This window comes from Oncorhynchus tshawytscha, linkage group LG28 (genome assembly GCF_018296145.1).
Source record: "Oncorhynchus tshawytscha isolate Ot180627B linkage group LG28, Otsh_v2.0, whole genome shotgun sequence".
Lineage (NCBI taxonomy): Eukaryota > Metazoa > Chordata > Actinopteri > Salmoniformes > Salmonidae > Oncorhynchus > Oncorhynchus tshawytscha.
Window position 1 is genome coordinate 11,335,456 of NC_056456.1, and position 20,626 is coordinate 11,356,081.

At 49.4% G+C, this 20,626-nt stretch overlaps 1 protein-coding gene and 1 pseudogene across 1 annotated transcript; both read left to right on the forward strand.

Annotated features, from left to right (window-relative positions):
* The first annotated feature begins 304 nt into the window (after positions 1–304).
* Positions 305–3,395, forward strand: LOC112226700 (annotated as a pseudogene).
* Positions 3,396–7,144: 3,749 nt separating this feature from the next.
* Positions 7,145–20,545, forward strand: LOC112226701 (AP-1 complex subunit gamma-1). Its single transcript, XM_024391198.2, has 22 exons — positions 7,145–7,351; positions 7,892–8,097; positions 8,190–8,314; positions 12,313–12,454; positions 12,702–12,798; positions 13,020–13,096; positions 13,370–13,465; positions 14,769–14,849; positions 15,259–15,357; positions 15,540–15,595; positions 16,299–16,412; positions 16,547–16,687; positions 17,002–17,056; positions 17,296–17,418; positions 17,561–17,650; positions 17,772–17,899; positions 18,091–18,195; positions 18,383–18,527; positions 18,675–18,819; positions 19,039–19,193; positions 19,370–19,468; positions 19,542–20,545. Exons 2-22 carry the CDS (start codon positions 7,897–7,899, stop codon positions 19,638–19,640), a joined length of 2,373 nt encoding a protein of 790 aa, XP_024246966.1. The 5' UTR covers positions 7,145–7,351; positions 7,892–7,896; the 3' UTR covers positions 19,641–20,545.
* Positions 20,546–20,626: the final 81 nt, after the last annotated feature.

Here is a 20,626-nt window from a genome sequence, read left to right on the forward strand (position 1 = left end):
CAAAAGTTAATTTGATGTGCACTATGTCATCACACACAGACTTTTATCCGCGACAAGTCAGTTTGATGGAAACTTCTCTCTGGTGGGAAAATGTGCATATTGTTTTTATGCAGATTTTAGAATATTTGCATGAAAATCTGTTCATGCAAATATTCTAAACTTTAATATCTAATTTGTCATCACCTGTATATTTTATCAATGGACTGTTTCTTCATTCTTTGTGTGCCCAAAAGAAACAACTGTTAATGTTAATGTTGTTTCTCTCGCTCTCTCGCTCTCTCTCTCTCTCTCTCTCTGGCTGTTTTTCGCTGGAGCGAGGGAAGGCCATCTCCCTCGACTCCTGGCCATGATTTATTTGAAACGCTGCACCCTGATCCCAGCCCTGCTGTTCAGTCCTACTTACTCTACCTGACAACAATGCTTCACTCTTCCTCAGTCTCTCACACACACTAACACATCATCAAACATATGATACCAGTTCACTCTGTGCTTCTCTTTCTATGTACTCTGATCTCTCAAGGGTAGACTTTTAATGCCCAATTAGACCGGGAAATGAATGGGTCTTTTTTGTTCCACTATCTTATTTTCAGTGTATGTCAACCATACTGATGCTGTGTACCAGTGATATGTACAGTGCCTTCGGAATGTATTCAGACCCCTTGACTTTTTCTACATTTTGTTACGTCACGGCCTTATTCTAAAATTGATGAGAAAAATGTTTTCCTCATTAATCTACACAAAATACCCCATAATGACAAAGCAAAAACGGTTATTTTTTATTTTTACGGAAATATCACATTTACATGAGAATTCAGACCTTTTCCTCAGTACTTTGTTGAAGCATCTTTGGCAGCGATTACAGCCTCAAGTCTTCTTGGGTATGACGCTACAAGCTTGGTACACCTGTATTTGGGAAGTTTTTCCCATTCTTCTATGCAGATCCTCTCATGCTCTGTCAGGTTGGATGGGGAGCGTTGCTGCACAGCTATTTTCAAGTTTCTCCAGAGATGTTAGATTGGGTTCAAGTCCGGGCTCTGGCTGGGCCACTCAAGGACATTCAGAGACTTATCCCAAAGCCACTCCTGCGTTGTCTTGGCTGTGTGCTTAGGGTCGTTGTCTTGTTGGAAGGTGAACATTCGCCCCAGTCTGAGGTCCTGTGTGCGCTGTAGGTTTTCATGAAGGATCTCTCTGTACTTTGCTCCGTTCATCTTTGCCTCGATCCTGACTCGTCTCCCAGTCCCTGCCACTGAAAAACATCCCCTTTGCATTTAGGCCAAAGAGTTCAATCTTGGTTTCATCATCCTGACTGCGGTCAGGACAGTATTGAGTAATGGGTCTACTCTTGTTTTATGACAAGTACACGCTGACACATGCACGATGCCATCATGTTCAAAGCACGTGTTGTGTTCTCTGTGCATTGTTCAATTGTACTCTGTACTTTGTTTGTATTACAGTTAATTTAATGTTTGTGTGTTAGATGTATAGATTAATGAATTCATTGACGTACAAGATTGCGTATAGCAGGGGTCTGCAACAGGCTGCCTGTGGGAGATAACTTTCCATGTACAAATTATTATCATTATGTTCCGGACCCCAACCATCCGCTCTGACAAAAATCGGCCTGCGGCTGAATCTATTTGCCTACCCCGGTGACATCGGGTGAGCCCGGTGTGGCCAGTCATCTATCTGCTGTTCTGGGCCTTCCTGCTTGTCTTCTCGCTGTACTCTGAGCCGGTGGTGTGTGGTATCGGCCTGGACATCATCTGGAGTCCCTGTCTGCTTCCTGGGTGTCTACTGGGACAACAAGCCCCAATGCTTCAACACCTTCATGGGTATGACAACCATATTCAGTACTGATGAGGCTCATTACTAGGACCCCCGAGTTCTCCCTGGTCAGGTCATGTGGTCAGGAAAAACTTGAGGACCTAGTGAAGTAGCTCATAAGAGTTTCATTGATATTAAATCTCTCTTGTTTTTCGCTCTTTCCCAGTAGCAGTGTGTGGGTATAATCAATGGTGAAGTTTAAAAAAAAAAGCCATATTATAACCTATGTGTTGTGATAATTGTGTTGTTTGTTCTATAACCTGTTAGTTCATATGCCTTGCGACCGTGATATATAGCCCTGAAGGCCGAGACAATAAGAAGACACAGTGGCAGACTAAATTAAACCACACCTTTTATTTCATCACAAAACCGGAGTGCAAAACCGGTGAAGTCCACAAAGCATTTTGCATGTAACAAACAGTTACATGACCTACAGCATGGTCAAGCAAGTTAATGTTTCTGACATTTTCGGACGACTGAAGAACTGTTGATATAGAACCATGGAGAGTTACCGCAAGTCACAAAGAAAACAGGAGCTGCCTCCACTATTCCAGCACCATTTACACTTCAACATCTCAACATCATCAAATCACCCATGCTTAATCTAATACAGTGACAACTAAAAGACACCAAAAAATGATTTAGTCCAATATATGTACGCTAAATATGATGTGACTGTCCATGTTTCTGACTCGCCTGACTTGTAGAGAAACGCCAATGCCATCCTCTCTTTCATGTTGACGAAGAGGTTTATCACTCTGTCATACAGTACACAATTTTATTTTTTGTTGTCATAGGCTAGCGAGCAAGCATTTTAGCCAGGTATCCTAACTTCCGTTCATGGGCAACGTTAGCTAGTTAACATTAACCTTCTACATCTAGCTACATATTGAACTTCCATCCTCTCGGGCCAGGGACACAACAATGTATGAATTAATGGTTGGATAAGAATTGCCATTATAATCATTGGCCAGTACAGAGAATTAAGTAAAACCACGAGTCCAAATCCCTATCTCCATCCATGGCTAATTTAGGAGAGGGCAAATTTTCGCTAGCTAGCTAGCCCCTTGAGGACAACAACACAATGAGATGCAATAATTCAAGTTGTTTCTGTCAATGACGTATGCTCTCGATGCGATTTGATAGGAGTGACGCCAAATCCAAACGGGCTTCCCTTTAAACTTTTTTTTTTGGGTGCACCAGGATCGTTCACAGTTGAGCTCGCTTAATTATTTTATACTTTTTTTCTATCATGGGAGGCCAAATGCTCGCTGTCTTCCTTTACATTCAATGCTACGGGCAGCAACAATGTCATACTCTTTTGGACCAGACAGCATCCGATAAAAGGCCTACACTTACAGAGACAGAGGGGCACTGTTTTGTTCGTTCAGATGCTTTCTCCGGTGAGATACATTCAGCCCCACCCAAGAAAGATAACCCACGTGTGTCAAAAGTTCTGTGTGGTGGTGCACCCAGACATTGGTGAAAGCAGAAACGTACAGAATGAGCGATCGGAACAGGGAGAAGAAGTACTACTACTACTGGGGAAGGCATTGGACCCATCTGAATGAACAATGGCACAGACCGAAACACAGACATTTAGTAATGGGGTACCGAGAGAGAGGGGGAGATTTCAAAAGATGGACAGATATGCTATAGCACTGGGCTCTCTCTTAAATGTTGACTGGCTTTAAGACTTTACACATCTGCCTCAGTGCAACTCTACCTCCCATTCCCAGGAATCTTTTTTTAGATATTCAGATGTAACGAACACCTCCCGTAGGACAGGTTTCCCTAACTCAGTCCTCAAGAACCCAAGGTGTGCACATTTTGTTTTTTTTGCCCTAGCACTACACAGCTGATTCAAATAATCAACTTATCACCAAGTTTTTTTGATAATTTGAATCAGCTGTGTAGGGCAGAAATCAAAACATGCACCCCTTGGGGTCCCAATCGATTATTTTTTGCGGGTCAATTATGTTTTGTCTTATTTTTATTTTGGTATCTGTTAGTTGTGGCAAAGTTGTTCTTATGTTTAAGAGTGGTATTAAAATGTATTGTCTACCACAAGACACCAAAGAAATTGTAATTCCCTAAATGTTTTGGTTTTACTGTGTTTCTTTTGTTATCACCCCTTTTCATTGGCTTATGTTATGGTTATACATGAGTGTAATATATTTTATGGAGTCTTCTTCAACATACTGTATTGTAGAGGGCAGGTGTATGGAAAACTCCTGAATGATCACATCGTTTTATGTGATGATAAAGCCACTTTAAAGTTCTCTCTCCCACAACTTGTCATTATGCATTGATGTTCAAGATTTTATTTTTTCACTCTTGCAAAAGAACTAGCATGACCCACTAGCCCTTGATCATGACGCTCAGTTCCATTTCATTACACATAAGAGTCATTGGACGAAGGAGTCTTCTGGAGGGGGGAGTTTTGTTAAGATCCCCGACGCTCAGTCTGAACATTAATATGCATCACTTGCGGTACGGTTTTGGAAGCACAAGGATGTTTATCTTTCATATCAGCGAGAAATAATCATACAAAAAAGGGTTAATTGATACACCTTGTTAGGGTTCCCACACGGCCCTATATCCATGTTACAGCGCTTGTTTACGGAAAATGGAAGACGAGGTCGACCTGTGCTAGTAGCTATTCAGCATGCTCAGAACACCTGTGTGTAAACGTAACTCGGGAAGTGTAGCAGAAGTTTCGTTGGATGGAAGCACCCATTGATGTATGGATCTGTGCAAAACGGCATCTTTTTTTATTTGAAGGATTCTTCCTCGCTGATGAAAGATAATGACATATGTTTCAAAAGCTGTAGCAAGAGATGATTATTTGACCTTGACGTTATAACTCCGCGTCGGAATTATAGTTCACATAAGGCATTCGCGGATGACGTTAATGCCTGAGAACTGTAGTGAGAAGGCAGAATGCTGCCTAGTTTTCGAGAGCGAGCATGACCAATGCACTGAATGTAATAATGAAAATAATTGATTAATAATAATGTATTTTTGTTTGGTTGTACACATTTAGCATTGATTGGCATTTTTGGTATTACAGTGGTGCTGAACTCTAGCTATTTCCTGACACTTACTTTCGAGTTTCATTACCCTCTTGTATTCTACAATATCAATACAAACCTGCACTGAAACACACAGTAATTTAAAATAGAAGTAATCCCTCACTGTGAACTGCCACTGAAACTCACATGCTTTGTTACCCAGTTTGCAATGCAACAACAAACAGGCAGCTCGCTCCATGACAATATTACCTCTCAATGTGAAAATGAACATGCCCAATCACACAGCCTCTTTGTGATGCTGGGAAACCCCATACTGATAGTTTAGTTCACATTAGAATCCTCCCACAAACACAATTACCTCTGCTCCATTTATGTGGTCACGTGTATGCTCCAGAGGACATTTCTTAACTTTCCATATGATATTCACAGGGCCGGCCCGCTCATTAGGCAGGAGTAGGTTCCCGCCTGTTGCTAAACTGACCAAGATGATTGACGAGGGCAGCATTTTCTGAGCTAAACTGACCAAGATGCACCTCCCAACAACACATAAAACCTCACATAATTGTGCCCCAAAACAATTACAATTTCTCTCAACCAGTGGCATATGGGCTTTTTAGGTGAGCACTGATGCCGCCCTGTGATAAGCAGTGCCCACTTGGTCAAAGGCAGATGATCAAAATAATTTGCATGTCCATTCCCAGTGCTCCTCTCCAGGGTGATGTTGGAGAGTCCCAAAAATAATCTATCAAAAAGCATGTCGCAAAAATAGCCAGGGTAAAACATTCACAATAGTTATAGCAAAATGTCAAGAACTTCAGGCCATTGCATCACTTTTTATCATTACTGCATGTCAGAGTCATGAAACATGAGCGAATGGACTTGAAAATGGGTGGTATAGACTACTCTCAAATGCGATGTGGTTCTACGAGAACAGTCCAATTTTGCCAAGGCAGAGATGAATGGCCAACACTGAAATGCGCCAGTGGATTGCATAAATTCTGACCTGAAACATCAGCCAAATTTAGCATTTTGTGTAACAGATGTCTTTTTCTATTCACCATATGTTGCGAGTGGGTGGATGTACGACTAGGCCCACATGGATCCTATTGAATTAATAGGGATTGTGTATGTAAATGTTGGTGCATGCGCTTGGTTCCGTACTGGGAAGAAATGAATTATACATTCCCCACTGGATATACCATATGGTAGAAAGAGTAGGTGGCCTTTTTGTAGCCTACAGGCTGGAGATAAAATGTATGACAATAATGACACTTTTTTACATCGTGCATGTTTCTCCGATCAAATAGCCTAACTTAAATGGCGCTCAATCAAAAAAAAATGTGCTGACATGTTAGCAAACAACGTATCCTAAAGAGGCTACTCCCAACTGCTGTCCAGGAGTTTCACCTTGTGGGGTAAATTGTCATGATCAGTGGGTTCAAGTTTGTATGTGTCCATTTTTTTATGAGCTGATCATGGTCAAAAGGAAAAATCTTCTGATTTCCCACTGTGTACACATTGCAAATAGGTTCAGGATAACTCCTGATCAAGTTGGGTAGCTGATATGCAGAGCTTAAAAAGCCAAATTGAATAGTCACAGGAATCAGGACTAATAGAGCCGACCGCTTGTTTTTCAGGCGACACTGTAGGCTACACCTCAGTAAGCATGGCCCGACGCCGACGTCTTTATTTGGTCCTGTCCAGACTTGTCTTGATTTCCACATCCACAGATGTTTTTTGTTGTTGTTGTCCCGTCCGAACCAATCATAGAAGGCATTTCTTCTGTCTTGCCTAGGGCTGCAGAACAGTCAGGACAGGCCCTAAGATAATCAGCACCACTTTCATGTTATCACACTATGCAATATATGATGTGTCACCACTGTTTTGAAACAACATGATGTAATAGAGCTCTTGGCCCACACCACATAAATGTGTTTATTGAATATTCTGACATGTCTGCAGTGGCAGGGAAGCAGACGGGGAAGCAGTCCGTGCTTGCACGCTTTTAAACTTTTTTTAAAAAAGTCACAAAATCATCTCACTGCTCTTGCACACACTGAAATATATATACACGGCACACACATTTTATGTATGAAAATAATTGTAAAGGAGACTGACCATTTACCTTCATTGTAATTATTCCGGTGATCACTTCTCTATCTGACCATGCACCATCAGTAACTGCACCCCCACCTCATCCATCTTCCACCTGTTGTCAAGGACACCGACCTCCACGTAGGTCGCCTACAGTTTTCCTAAGGGGCGGAGTTCAAGCCTAGTCAGAGATCAGATGGCGGAAGTGATGCTGCCATTATGGTTTTCACATGAAGCTTGGGGACCGTACAGTAGGCGTCCATCCAAGATAGCCGCCGAGTAGTTTTAGTCGCCCATTCATTTCTGAGGGAAGAGTTTAATTAATGTTGACAACATCGCTGTTAATTGAGCACAGAAACGGCTTGGTATTTTTCTAGGGGCGTTTTCACTTTCTGAAGGTAAGCGACTAGCATCGAGCTCCCATGTAATCCGAGGTTATCGAGCATTAATTGGCTAAATAAATGCATAGTTGACATCGCTTTGGTAGGGTTTACCCTAAACATGTTGTAAAAGTAGATCGCCTAATGAACTGCATTTCTAGGCAATTGCTGCGGTGTGTTGTGGCTAGCAATGCTAGGTGAATTCATTCGATACATTGTATCAAGATAATATTGACGTCACGGCTGCCTGTAATCTTGTAAGGTTTATGGTTGTACATGGTTGTTTCGTGTTTCACTTTTCATTGTAATTTATGAACAGCCCCTGCACTTCAGGAGTATTATCTCTCTATTCAAATGACTGTACAGTAAATGTTAATGCTTTTACAGGTGCTCATGAATAACTTACTAGTTGTTTTACCTGCTTTGTTGTCCTACGTGCACCGATAGACAATGCATTTCTTATTCAGGTTAGTATGTGTGGGTCTTTTTGTATGTCTGTTGAACATCTCTAATTCTGCAACCTCCCTCTTTCTGTCCCACACAAACACATACACACAGGAGCCATGTCTCCGTCTGTGCGCCTGCAGGAGATGATCAGGGTGATCAGAGGAGCCCGTACACAGGGAGAGGAGCGTGGTGTGATCCAGAGGGAGTGTGCTGCAATCCGGGCGCAGTTCAGACAGGCTGACAATGGGACGCGCTCTCACAATCTGGCAAAGCTGCTGTATGTGCACATGCTGGGTTACCCCGCCCACTTCGGTCAGGTAATGAAAAGTGTCTCTTAAGATGTCTGTAGTGTTGGTATATTTACTATATTTGTATCCCAACAACTCCCCAACTCCCTCTCTGATCTCAGATGGAGTGTGTGCGTCTGATTGCTAGCCCTCGGTACAATGAGAAGCGTGTTGGGTACCTGGGTGCCATGATGCTTCTAGACGAGAAGCAGGATGCTAGCCTTCTCATCACTAACTCCATCAAGAAGTAAGGACAGTTTTATCAGCAATTTTACCATGAAATTGGAAGTATGAAAATTTGAAGTGATTACTGCATTGTTGGGAAAGAGCTAGCAAGAAAGGCATTTCACTGTACTTGTGAACGTGAAAACAAATATTGAAACTTGTATAAGACAGACAGACAGACGTAAATACGACAATCAGAGAGACATGACTCTGAAAAAGTCAGACGGAACGAACGTTGAGACGGGCGGACGGAACGAACGTTGAGACGGGCGGAACGAACGCTGGGACGGTCGGGCGGGCGGAACGAACGCTGGGACGGTCGGGCGGGCGGAACGAACGCTGGGACGGTCGGGCGGGCGGAACGAACGCTGGGACGGTCGGGCGGGCGGAACGAACGCTGGGACGGTCGGGCGGGCGGAACGAACGCTGGGACGGTCGGGCGGGCGGAACGAACGCTGGGACGGCCGGGCGGGCGGAACGAACGCTGGGTCGGGCGGGCGGAACGAACGCTGGGACGGTCGGGCGGGCGGAACGAACGCTGGGACGGTCGGGCGGGCGGAACGAACGCTGGGGCGGGCGGGCGGGCGGAACGAACGCTGGGGCGGGCGGGCGGGCGGAACGAACGCTGGGGCGGGCGGGCGGGCGGAACGAACGCTGGGACGGTCGGGCGGGCGGAACGGGCGGGGCGGGCGGAACGAACGCTGGGACGGTCGGGCGGGCGGAACGAAACGCTGGGACGGTCGGGCGGGCGGAACGCTGGGACGGAACGAACGCTGGGACGGTCGGGCGGGCGGGCGGGCGGGCGGAACGAACGCTGGGACGGAGGGCGGGCGGAACGAACGCTGGGACGGTCGGGCGGGCGGAACGAACGCTGGGACGGTCGGGCGGGCGGAACGAACGCTGGGACGGTCGGGCGGGCGGAACGCTGACTCGGACGGACGGAACGCCGACACGGTCGGACGGACGGAGCGCCGACACGGTCGGACGGACGGAGCGCCGACACGGTCGGACGGACGGAGCGCCGAGACGGTCGGAAGGACGGAGCGCCGAGACGGTCGGAAGGACGGAACGCCGAGACGGTCGGAAGGAGGACGGAACGCCGAGACGGTCGGAAGGACGGAACGCCGAGACGGTCGGACGGACGGAACGCCGAGACGGTCGGAAGGACGGACGGAACGCTGAGACGGTCGGACGGACGGAGCGCCGAGACGGTCGGACGGACGGAACGCCGAGACGGTCGGGCGGACGGAACGCCGACACGGTCGGACGGACGGAACGCCGAGACGGTCGGAAGGACGGAGCGCTGAGACGGTCGGAAGGACGGAGCGCTGAGACGGTCGGACGGAGCGCTGAGACGGTCGAGACGGTCGGAAGGACGCCGGAGGTCGGAAGGACGGAACGCTGAGACGGTCGGAAGGACGGAAGGACGGAACGCCGAGACGGTCGGAAGGACGGAGCGCTGAGGACGGTCGGAAGGACGGGACGCGCTGAGACGGTCGGAAGGACGGAGCGGGCGGACGGAGACGGAACGCTGGGACGGTCGGGCGGACTGAAGGGGACGGAGGGCGGACGGACGAGACGGTCGGGCGGACGGAGGGGGCGGCCGGGCGGACGGAGCGCTGGGGCGGTGAGGACGGAACGCTCGGAAGGACGGAACGCTGGGACGGACGGTCGGGCGGACGGAAGGGGGCGGGCGGACGGAGCGCTGGGAGACGGTCGGAAGGACGGGGCGGAACGCTGGGAGACGGACGGAAGGGGACGGAACGCTGGGACGGTCGGAAGGACGGACGGAACGCTGAGACGGACGGACGGAAGGACGGGCGGAAACGCTGAGACGGTCGGAAGGACGGAACGCTGACGGCGGGCGGACGGACGGAACGCTGGGACGGAACGCGCTGGGACGGTCGGAAGGACGGAACGCTGGGACGGTCGGGAAGGACGGAACGCTGGGACGGTCGGACGGACGGAACGCTGGGACGGTCGGGCGGACGGACGGAACGCTGGGACGGGCGGACGGACGGAACGCTGGGACGGCCGGGCGGACGGACGGAACGCTGGGACGGGCGGACGCGGACGGACGGAACGCTGGGACGGTCGGGCGGACGGTGGGGCGGACGGACGGAACGCTGGGACGGGCGGACGGACGGAACGCTGGGACGGAAGGGGCGGAACGCTGGGACGGACGGAACGCTGGGACGGACGGAACGCTGGGACACGGACGGACGGAACGCTGGGACGGACGGACGGACGGAACGCTGAGACGGTCGGACGGACGGACGGAACGCTGAGACGGTCGGAAGGACGGACGGAACGCTGAGACGGCGGACGGACGGACGGAAGGACACGGTCGGACGGACGGACGGAACGCTGAGACGGATAGACGGACGGACGAACGCTGAGACGGTCAGCCGGACGGACGGAACGCTGAGACGGTCAGCCGGACGGACGGAACGGAACGCTGAGACGGAACGCTCACGGTCATACGGACGGACGGAACGGAACGCTGAGACGGAACGCTGACACGCATACGGACGGACGGAACGCTGAGACGGACGGACGGAACGCTGACACGCCGGACGGACGGAACGCTGAGACGGTCATACGGACGGACGGAACGCTGACACGGTGACACGGTCACGGTCATACGGACGGACGGAGCGCTGAGACGGTCATACGGACGGACGGAGCGCTGACACGGTCATACGGACGGACGGAACGCTGACACGGTCATACGGACTTGTCGGGCGGGCGGAACGCTGACTCGGACGGACGGAACGCCGACACGGTCGGACGGACGGAGCGCCGACACGGTCGGACGGACGGAGCGCCGACACGGTCGGACGGACGGAGCGCCGACACGGTCGGACGGACGGAGCGCCGACACGGTCGGACGGACGGAGCGCCGACACGGTCGGACGGACGGAGCGCCGACACGGTCGGACGGACGGAACGCGCACGGTGAGACGGTCGGAACGGAACGCTGAGGTCGCTGAGACGGTCGGGTCATAAGGACGGAACGCTGACACGGTCATACGGACGGACGGAACGCTGACACGGTCATACGGACGGACGGAACGCTGACACGGTCATACGGACGGACGGAACGCTGACACGGTCGGACGGACGGAGCGCTGACACGGTCGGACGGACGGAACGCTGACACGGTCGGACGGACGGAACGCTGACACGGTCGGACGGAACGCTGACACGCTGACACGGTCGGACGGACGGAGCGCTGAGACGGTCGGAAGGACGGAGCGCTGAGACGGTCGGAAGGACGGAGCGCTGAGACGGTCGGAAGGACGGAACGCTGAGACGGTCGGAAGGACGGAACGCTGAGACGGTCGGAAGGACGGAACGCTGAGACGGATAGACGGACGGAACGCTGAGACGGTCAGCCGGACGGACGGAACGCTGAGACGGATAGACGGACGGAACGCTGAGTCGGACGGACGGAACGCTGAGACGGTCAGCCGGACGGACGGAACGCTGAGACGGTCAGCCGGACGGACGGAACGCTGAGACGGTCAGCCGGACGGACGGAACGCTGAGACGGTCAGCCGGACGGACGGAACGCTGAGACGGTCAGCCGGACGGACGGAACGCTGAGACGGTCAGCCGGACGGACGGAACGCTGAGACGGTCAGCCGGACGGACGGAACGCTGAGACGGTCAGCCGGACGGACGGAACGCTGAGACGGTCAGACGGACGGACGGAACGCTGAGACGGTCGGACGGACGGACGGAACGCTGAGACGGTCGGTCGGACGGACGGAACGCTGAGACGGTCGGACGGATGGACGGAACGCTAACATAGTCAGACAGACGGACGGAATTCTGACACAGACGGACAGACGGACGAAACGCTGAGACAGTCAGACAGCATTCTCATACAGTTCCATGATCATGTCTAGTCTGTGTACGATCAATGTTGCCATACATAAACATTGAACTCGTGGTCTAGTAACCTCTACCTGAGCACAAAGCAATTGATGAATTCTCATTAAACCCCCATCTCAGTGACCTGTCCCACAGCAGTCAGTATGTCCAGTCTCTGGCTCTGTGTACTCTGGGCTGTATGGGCTCAGCTGAGATGTGTCGAGACCTGGCCCCAGAGATCGACCGCCTCCTCAGAGCCTCTAACTCCTACATCAAAAAGAAGGTGAGCAGTCTCTGTAGACACACACACACACACACAATGCCACTCCTTTCATCACGCCTTCATGGCTGACCTTGGTAATGCAGAAACCCAAACCAATCCATCTTGAGCACTACTGTAAAACACTGCATTGCAACAGACTAAGGGAAACCGTCATGCAGACTGAACTGAGGGTGAGACGTAAAGTGATGCTCTGATATTGAAGGTTATCTTTGTTACGAAGCTGATCGCGATGACACTGACATTTCAGGCCGCTCTTTGTGCGGTGCACATTGTGAGGAAAGTACCAGAACTAGGAGAGCTGTTTACCCCTGCATCTCGATCCCTGCTCTCTGAAAAGAACCACGGTGAGTCTGTCGTCATTTGTTTTGCTCTTCTTATATTACCGGCTGTTCACTGTCTGCTCCTTTCTGTCAATCTTCCTGTGCCTAACTGTTTCACAGTCTGTTACGTTTGAGTACAGTATGTAGTCTTGTATTTTGACAGATTAGCCATTACTATGTATGTTTTAGCTTAGTAAACAGTGTCCGTGTGGCAATTATTCCCTCGTGGTTTGGTCTGATTGCAGGAGTGTTACATGGAGCTGTGGTTCTGATCACTGAGCTGTGTGAGCGCAACCCAGAAACACTAGAGCAGTTTCGCAAGGTAAAATGCACACACACTCACCCACCTCATCTCACCCCATTCCAGTACATCCACTCAACTTGAGACATTACATTTCAGCCCCTTGAAAAGTATAGATTTGGTTATACGCTGTAACAAATGCCAAATCGATACTTGTGAAAAATGGTACATGGTTGCACATTCTCCCACATCCTTAGATGGTGATCTGTGATTTTGACTCTGTGTGTGTGTGTGTGTGTGTGTGTGTGTGTGTGTGTGTGTGTGTGTGTGTGTGTGTATATGTGTGTGGTCTAGGCGGTGCCGGAGCTGGTCCAGATAATGAAAGGCCTGGTGATGTCTGGTTACTCTCCAGAACACAACGTGGCTGGTATCAGTGACCCCTTCCTACAGGTCAGTGTTTTAAATAATTTATTTTACCAGGTGAATTGGAGTCACTTTTGTGACTGAACATACATACACTACATGACCAAATGTATGTGGACACCTGCTCTTCAAACATCTCGTTCCAAAATCATGGGGATTAATATGGAGTTGGTCCCCTCTTTGCTGCTATAACAGCCTCCACTCTTCTAGGAAGGCTTTCCACTAGATGTTGGAACATTGCTGCTGGGACTTGCTTCCATTCAGCCATGAGCATTAGTGAGGTCAGTAACTGATGTTGGTCGATTAGGCCTGGCTCGCAGTCGGCTTTCCAATTCATCCCAAAGGTGTTCGATGGGGTTGAGGTCAGGGCTCTGTGCAGGCCAGTCAAGTTCTTCCACAGCCGATCTCGACAAACCATTTCTGGATGGACCTTGCTTTGTGCACAGGGACATTGTCATGTTGTTACAGGAAAGGGCCTTCCCCAAACTGTTGCCACAAATTTGGAAGCACAGAATCGTCTAGAATGTCATTGTATGCTGTAGTGTTATTATTTCCCTTCACTGGAACTAAGGGGCCGAGTCTGAACTATGAAAAACTTCCCCAGACCATTATTCCTCCTCCACCAAACTTTACAGTTAGCACCATGTATTTGGGCAGGTAGATTTCTCCTGGCATCCACCAAACCCAGATTCGTCCATCGCACTGCCAGATGGTGAAGTGTGATTCATCACTCCCGAGAATGTGTTTCCACAGCTCCAGAGTCCAATGGCAGCAAGCTTTACACCACTCCAGCCGACACTTGGCATTGCTGCGCATGGTGCTCTTAGGATTGTTTGTGGCTACTCGGCCATGGAAACCCATTTCATGAAGCTCCCGACAAACAGTTATTGTGCTGACATAGTTTCCAGAGGCAGTTTGGGACTCGGTAGGGAGTGTTGCAACCGAGGACAGATGGGTTTTACACGCTAGGCACTTCAGCACTCGGCGGTCATGTTCTGTGAGCTTGTGTGACCTACCACTTTGCGGCTGAGCTGTTGTTGCTCCTATATGTTTCCACTTCACAATAACAGCACTTGACCTGGGCAGACATTTGACGAACTGACTTGTTGGAAAGGTGGCATCCTATGACGCTGCCACGTTGAAAGTCACTGAGCTCTTCAGCGAGGCCATTCTACTGCCAATGTTTGTCTTTTGGAGATTGCATGGCTGTGTGCTAGATTTTATTCACCTGTCAGCAACTGCTGAAATAGCCGAATCCACTATTTGAAGTGGTGCCCACATACTTTTACGTATATATAGTGTATTTCTCTTTCTGTCTATCCATCACTAGGTGCGCATTCTTCGGTTGCTGAGGATCCTGGGTCGTAATAACGAAACAGCTAGTGATGCCGTGAATGACCTGCTGGCCCAGGTACAGTAATGAAACCACACACAAGGATTCACACGGCAGGATTTTCACCAGTAAATAGTCTTGCAGGGTTGTTGTTGTTGAAATGATTCTATTTAAGCAATAAAGGCCCGAGGTGGTGTGGTATATCGCCAATATACCACGGCTAAGGGCTGCTCTTATGTACGACGCAACGCGGAGTGCCTAGACACAGCCCTCAGCCGTGGTATATTGGCCATATACCACAAACCCCAGAGGTGCCTTATTGCTATTATAAACTGGTCGCTAATGTAATTAGAGCAGTAAAAAAAGACATGTTTTGTCATACCTGTGGTATGCAATCTGATATAGCACCGTCTGTCAGCCAATCAGCATTCAGAGCTCAAACCTCCCAGTTTATGATTCGATATTTATATACTGCTTCTTTATACAGGTGGCCACGAACACAGACAGCAGTAAGACCGCAGGCAGTGCTGTGTTGTATGAAACAGTTCTCACTGTCATGGACATCAAATCGGAAAGTGGCTTGAGGGTAAGTGCCGCGTGTGATACCATCATCAAGTCAGTTGTTGTTTGTATGTGTTCACATCTTTTTGAATGTGCTAGAGGTGGTAGAGGCCAATGTATCTAACATGTATGTACATCAGAGGCCGTATGTCTAGGTTGTGTTTTGTTGTGTGTGTGTGTGTGTGTGTGTGTGTGTGTGTGCGACAGGTCCTAGCTGTGAACATCCTGGGGCGATTTCTTCTGAACAACGATAGGAACATCCGGTTAGTGCCCCCCTCCTTCCCTCTGTCTCTCCCTTTTATCTCATCTGGTCCTGATTTGGTCCTTCTTCATGGTTTCTAACCCATTGCTTAGAAGCTTATTGTTGCTTAGAAGCTCATTGTTGCCCGAGGCAGACAAACCTGTGCGTTCTACCGAATCTAAACACAGTCAGTAATGTCTATTCCTGTGATTGTTGAGCTAGAGGCCTGACAGTGACAGACAGGGTTGTGGGGCTGTCTGTACGCTGTGTGGGCTAACGATCACATATAAAGTTTCCTTTTTTTTTTATCAGTCTGTTCCTGTTGGGATTGTTCCCGTAGGGGCCTGTCTGGCCCAGCAGGTTATTCTGGTCTTGGTCCCAGGCTTAAAGCGCGTCCTCCCTGTGGCTGGTGGAACGCTGCTAGACTGGCTCAGAGCAGATCGCTACACCAGATATACATTTCAAAGACCTTAAACTTAAGAGGAGAGCGGTCAGGCTCCCCACCCGGGAAGGCAGCACACAGCTAAAAATGTTTGCCGGAAGATGCATGATTGAGGGAGACCTTGGAAATGAAAGATGCAGAAGGAAAGTTTGTTCCGTGAAATGTGTCCATGCACCAGTTGTGTTGATAAACTATCACAGCCCTTCTACACGTCCAGAAACACACACAGAATGTAACGCGTTTTTCTCTTTCTATGTCCAAAACCTTTTTTGTTTGTGCACAGGTACATCTCAATGACTTCCCTACAGAAGATTGTTCAGACGGACCACAATGCAGTGCAGCGTCACAGAGGGACCATAGTGGACTGCCTGAAGGACCAGGATGCTTCTGTCAAACGGTACTGTGTTGATTTCTGAGCGTGCACTGCCAGTTAGCCACGTGTCACCTATTTATGAGCGACAATGGACGGTGGCGTATGACTGTAGAGAGTAACAGCATCTAGTTACCATCTTCTTTGTGTTTATCCCTCAGCCGGGCACTGGAGCTTTCTCTGGCCCTGGTGTCAGCCGTCAACATCCGCTCTCTGATGAAAGAGCTGCTCCTCTTCCTCTCCAGCTGTCCCCCAGAGCTCAGAGCACACACCACCTCGGGCATCTTCAACGCTGCAGAGAGGTACTGGGCTGGCCCCGTCACCTGTCTAGGGGGCTTTAAATGTGTCTGTGTATCTGGGTGTCTCATTTTGTATCTCTGTCCATGTGAATGTTTCCCTGTCCATGTGTCAGGTTGTGGTACTGTGTTTCTGTCTTGCTCTCTGTGTCTGTATGTGTCTCACTGCCATCGGGCTGTTCTACCACTGAACACACACAGGCCTAGCCAGTAGCCTGGCCTAGCCAGTAGCCTGCCCTCGCTGCGTGTCACTGTCTGTGTTTGTGTCTGAGCCGCAGCACTGAACACCACTGAGTCTCTTGTCTCCGTGTCTCTGTCAGGTATGCTCCCTCTCAGCGCTGGCACATTGACACCATCCTGCATGTCCTCACCACGGTAAATACTGACACTCTACTGCACCACAATCACCTGGTGACTGCACAACTGGTTTTAACTAACGTACGACTTGTGTTAACTATGACCAGCTATTGTAAATAACCCCAAGATGTATCCCGCTTATATGACCCCGCTGTACTTCAAGCTGTCTGGGTGGCCACGCACACATTGCCACTTTTTGCCCTGTCTGGACTAGTCGAGACCTTTCCTGTGTTTGACAGTAGTACCATCTCGTTTAGGCAGGGGGCGACGTGAGGGACGAGACTGTTCCCAACCTGATCCAGCTCATCACCACAGCGACAGAACTCCACTGCTACACGGTCCACAAGCTGTACAGAGCCCTGATTGCAGACATCTCAGTGGTATGGCTTTAGTGTGAATGTGTTTGTGTGCCACGCTCTGTCGAAATGGGATTTGTGTTAGCAGTCCGGAAGACCTCAATGCCCTGGTTCACCTCTATTCTCAGCTGTGGAACTGTGCAACATTGTTGGTTTGTGTGTGCAGCAATCCCTGGTACAGGTGGCATGCTGGTGTATTGGGGAGTATGGAGACCTGCTTCTGAGAGGCGAGTGTGAGGAGACAGAACCTGTTCAGGTACATGAGGGAGGATGCTGTGGTCCTTTTAACACCGGCATGGTTAATACCCATTGACGATACAATATTAACTGTCATAATACCGAGACGGTTCTTGTTGTGTCCTCTGTCCTGCCATTAGGTGGCAGAGGATGACGTCCTGGACGCCTTGGAAACGGTTCTACAGTCGCATATGTCGTCGCCGGCAACCAGGGGCTTCGCTCTCACAGCGACAATGAAACTCAGCACACGCATAACACACAACGTGGAGTAAGCATCATTATCTCGCACCCCTCAGAACACAGCTTCAACCGCTAGACAGCAGCCACTGAAAACTGCGTATGTCAGTTTTGCCCACTGCGTGGGGGTCTTGGGACTTGTGACTCTCATTGCTGACGTAGAGAATACTAAAATAGCTCTTGTTTGCTGCTGCTTTTCCTCTCCTCGGCCCTGTCCGGCAGTCGCATTAGGAGCATCGTCAGCATCTACGGCAGCTGCATCGACGTGGAACTCCAGCAGAGGGCAGTGGAATACAACGCTCTGTTTAAGAAATACGACCACATGAGGTAGTCCATATGCATATGCATACAGTGTATTGTCAGTGATAGCCAATGATGTATACATATATTGTTATAAATATGAATACAATGCTGAGGGGAAATGGCAGCCCCTCGGTGACTCAATTATGGTCTTCGTCATGGTAGCCACTTTTGCTTTGCCCGTTACACTGCTAAGAGAGTTCTGTGTTCGCAGGGCTGCCGTTCTGGAGAGAATGCCAGTGATTGACAAGAGCTCACCGGGACATACCAATGGAGAATCAGCAGGGGGGTCTATCAAAGAGATGGAGCCAACCAAACGGACACAGGAAGTAGTATTACCCCAGGAACCTGCTAACCAGGTAAGGGATGAAAATTACTGCAATAAACTTTGGTAGTTCAGCTATCTGGATATGAAGTATAGACTTGACGTATAGTGTCCTTTCTCAAGCTAAACCTCTCAAAAGTAACTCAATTTGGAAATATTTCCCTCATTTTCCCTTGTCAAGGTGTGTGATCTGTTGGACCTGCTAGGTGGTTCTGGGGAGCCTCCCCAACCCAGCCCCGCCCTGTCCACTACAGCGCTAGGCCCTGTTAGCAGCACGGCTGGGGGAGACTTACTGGACCTGCTGGGAGGCCTGGACGTCACACCTGGTGAGACACGGAGCTGCTGAGTGAGAGTGAACGAGAAACGGAGATGGGGCTTTTCAGAGAGATGGACAAAGCCATCAGAAATACATTATGAAGATGTACTTGAATGAACACATGCGAAAGATGCACCACATCTTCATAATGTATTTAGTGATGGTCTGTTTTGTGGTGCTGAATTTCATGGGCCCCCAGTGTGACCGATGTTTCTTTGTGTTTCCATAGTGCCACCTAGTGTTATAGTGTATGAGAAGAACGGCGTGACACTGAAACTACAGACTGACAGACAGACAGACACGGGCATGACCATTACCCTCACTGCCACCAACTCTACTGACAGGGAGATCACCAGCCTCACCCTGCAAGCAGCAGTACCCAAGGTCTGTCTGTCTGTCTTTGGGTCCGCCTGTCAGGCTACCTTACTTACCTTATTTGGTATTCCAAACTTGTACGTTATGAGTAGGCCCCTCTAGACCATGTGACCAGACCAGGAAAAACCCTGGGCCCTAATTATAGGCTATTCATGACCTTTGTCTCTCACTCCTATCCTCCTCAGAGTGTCCAGTTACAGATGAAGGCTCCGAGTGGTGACGTCATCCCCGCACACGGCTTAGGTCAGGTGACCCAGACTGTGCTCCTCAACAACCCCAACAAGGTGGGTCTTCGTTCAGTCAGTCCGTGGTTGCCACACTCACAATGAGCTAAACATTCACTTCCTTCCCAACCAGGTGAGTCTGAAAATGAGGGTGCGCGTGTGCTACACCAGCCAGGACTTTGTCTGCCAGGACACGGTGCAGATCGACTCATTTCCCAGCCCCGCCTGGTAATGACAGCTGAAATCAACCTGTCCATCAACACTGACATCAGACCATGGAAGGATCGACAACCAACCAGGCCCAGGGATCCATTATACCTGACAGCTGCCTGTCAATCAACTATTCTACAGTACAACCTGATGTTTTTTCCAAATGACTCTTCTTTATTTTTCTAAATGGCTGACCCTCAAGAACTGTGGAAAATGTCCCCCTACAGTTGGCAGGGATTTATGTAGATAAACTCTTGATACTGTCACCCTAAAAGCCATTGTCACCATTACCTTTTCAGCTTCTGATTGGACTACTGGTATTACATTTCCCGTAGCATAACCAACAGTATTAATGGCACTATCTTTAGTGTGTATTTGGTGTCACATCAACCAACAATAGTCATATGCAGCTGTCTGCCTGGCCCTGTGGGACTTGTCCAATCAGAAGATAAATCTATCCTGAGAACTGTGCAACCAAGACTGTCCCCCTGAAAGGCGTCTGTCGGGATAGTCGTTTAAGAGAGTCCCTTGAAGTCTTGACCCGTGCAACCGCGACAACTTTTCTTTCACTCCAGGACTTACTTACCTACCTACTGTTGTGGCTCACTGTTACAGTTCCCTCTCGTCAATCTGAGCCGTGTGATTAGCATCCACTAACACTACGCCTTATCCATACTTAACGGTACATGCCTTCCATTGGTGTACTCTCCTCCTCCCTACCTCTATTTACCAACTGCTCCTCTCTTCCCCTGTGCCTGTCACTCAGAACCCCTTTTGGAGCTGAGGTATTATCACCTATGTGTATATAGACTTTATTTTGAGGTGGGAGTTGCTGTTTTATCTGTGGACGACGTGTAGTACCGGGAAAGAGAATTCAGTTTGTGTGTATTGCCTTTGACATTTGTAATTAAAGGTTATCAAATTGAATTGTTGAATGCATTATGTTCAGAGTTCATAACTGCCTATATGGAAAGTTGTTTTTACACAAGGCATTGCTAAATTACACAC

Excerpts from the sequence above, each read along its gene's own strand:
- LOC112226701 (XM_024391198.2), top strand. The coding sequence starts at position 7,897 with ATGTCTCCGTCTGTGCGCCTGCAGGAGATGATCAGGGTGATCAGAGGA. Across the intron at positions 8,098-8,189 it reads ACCCCGCCCACTTCGGTCAG|ATGGAGTGTGTGCGTCTGAT; the intron begins GTAATGAAAAGT and ends CTCTGATCTCAG. Across the intron at positions 15,358-15,539 it reads AATCGGAAAGTGGCTTGAGG|GTCCTAGCTGTGAACATCCT; the intron begins GTAAGTGCCGCG and ends TGTGTGCGACAG.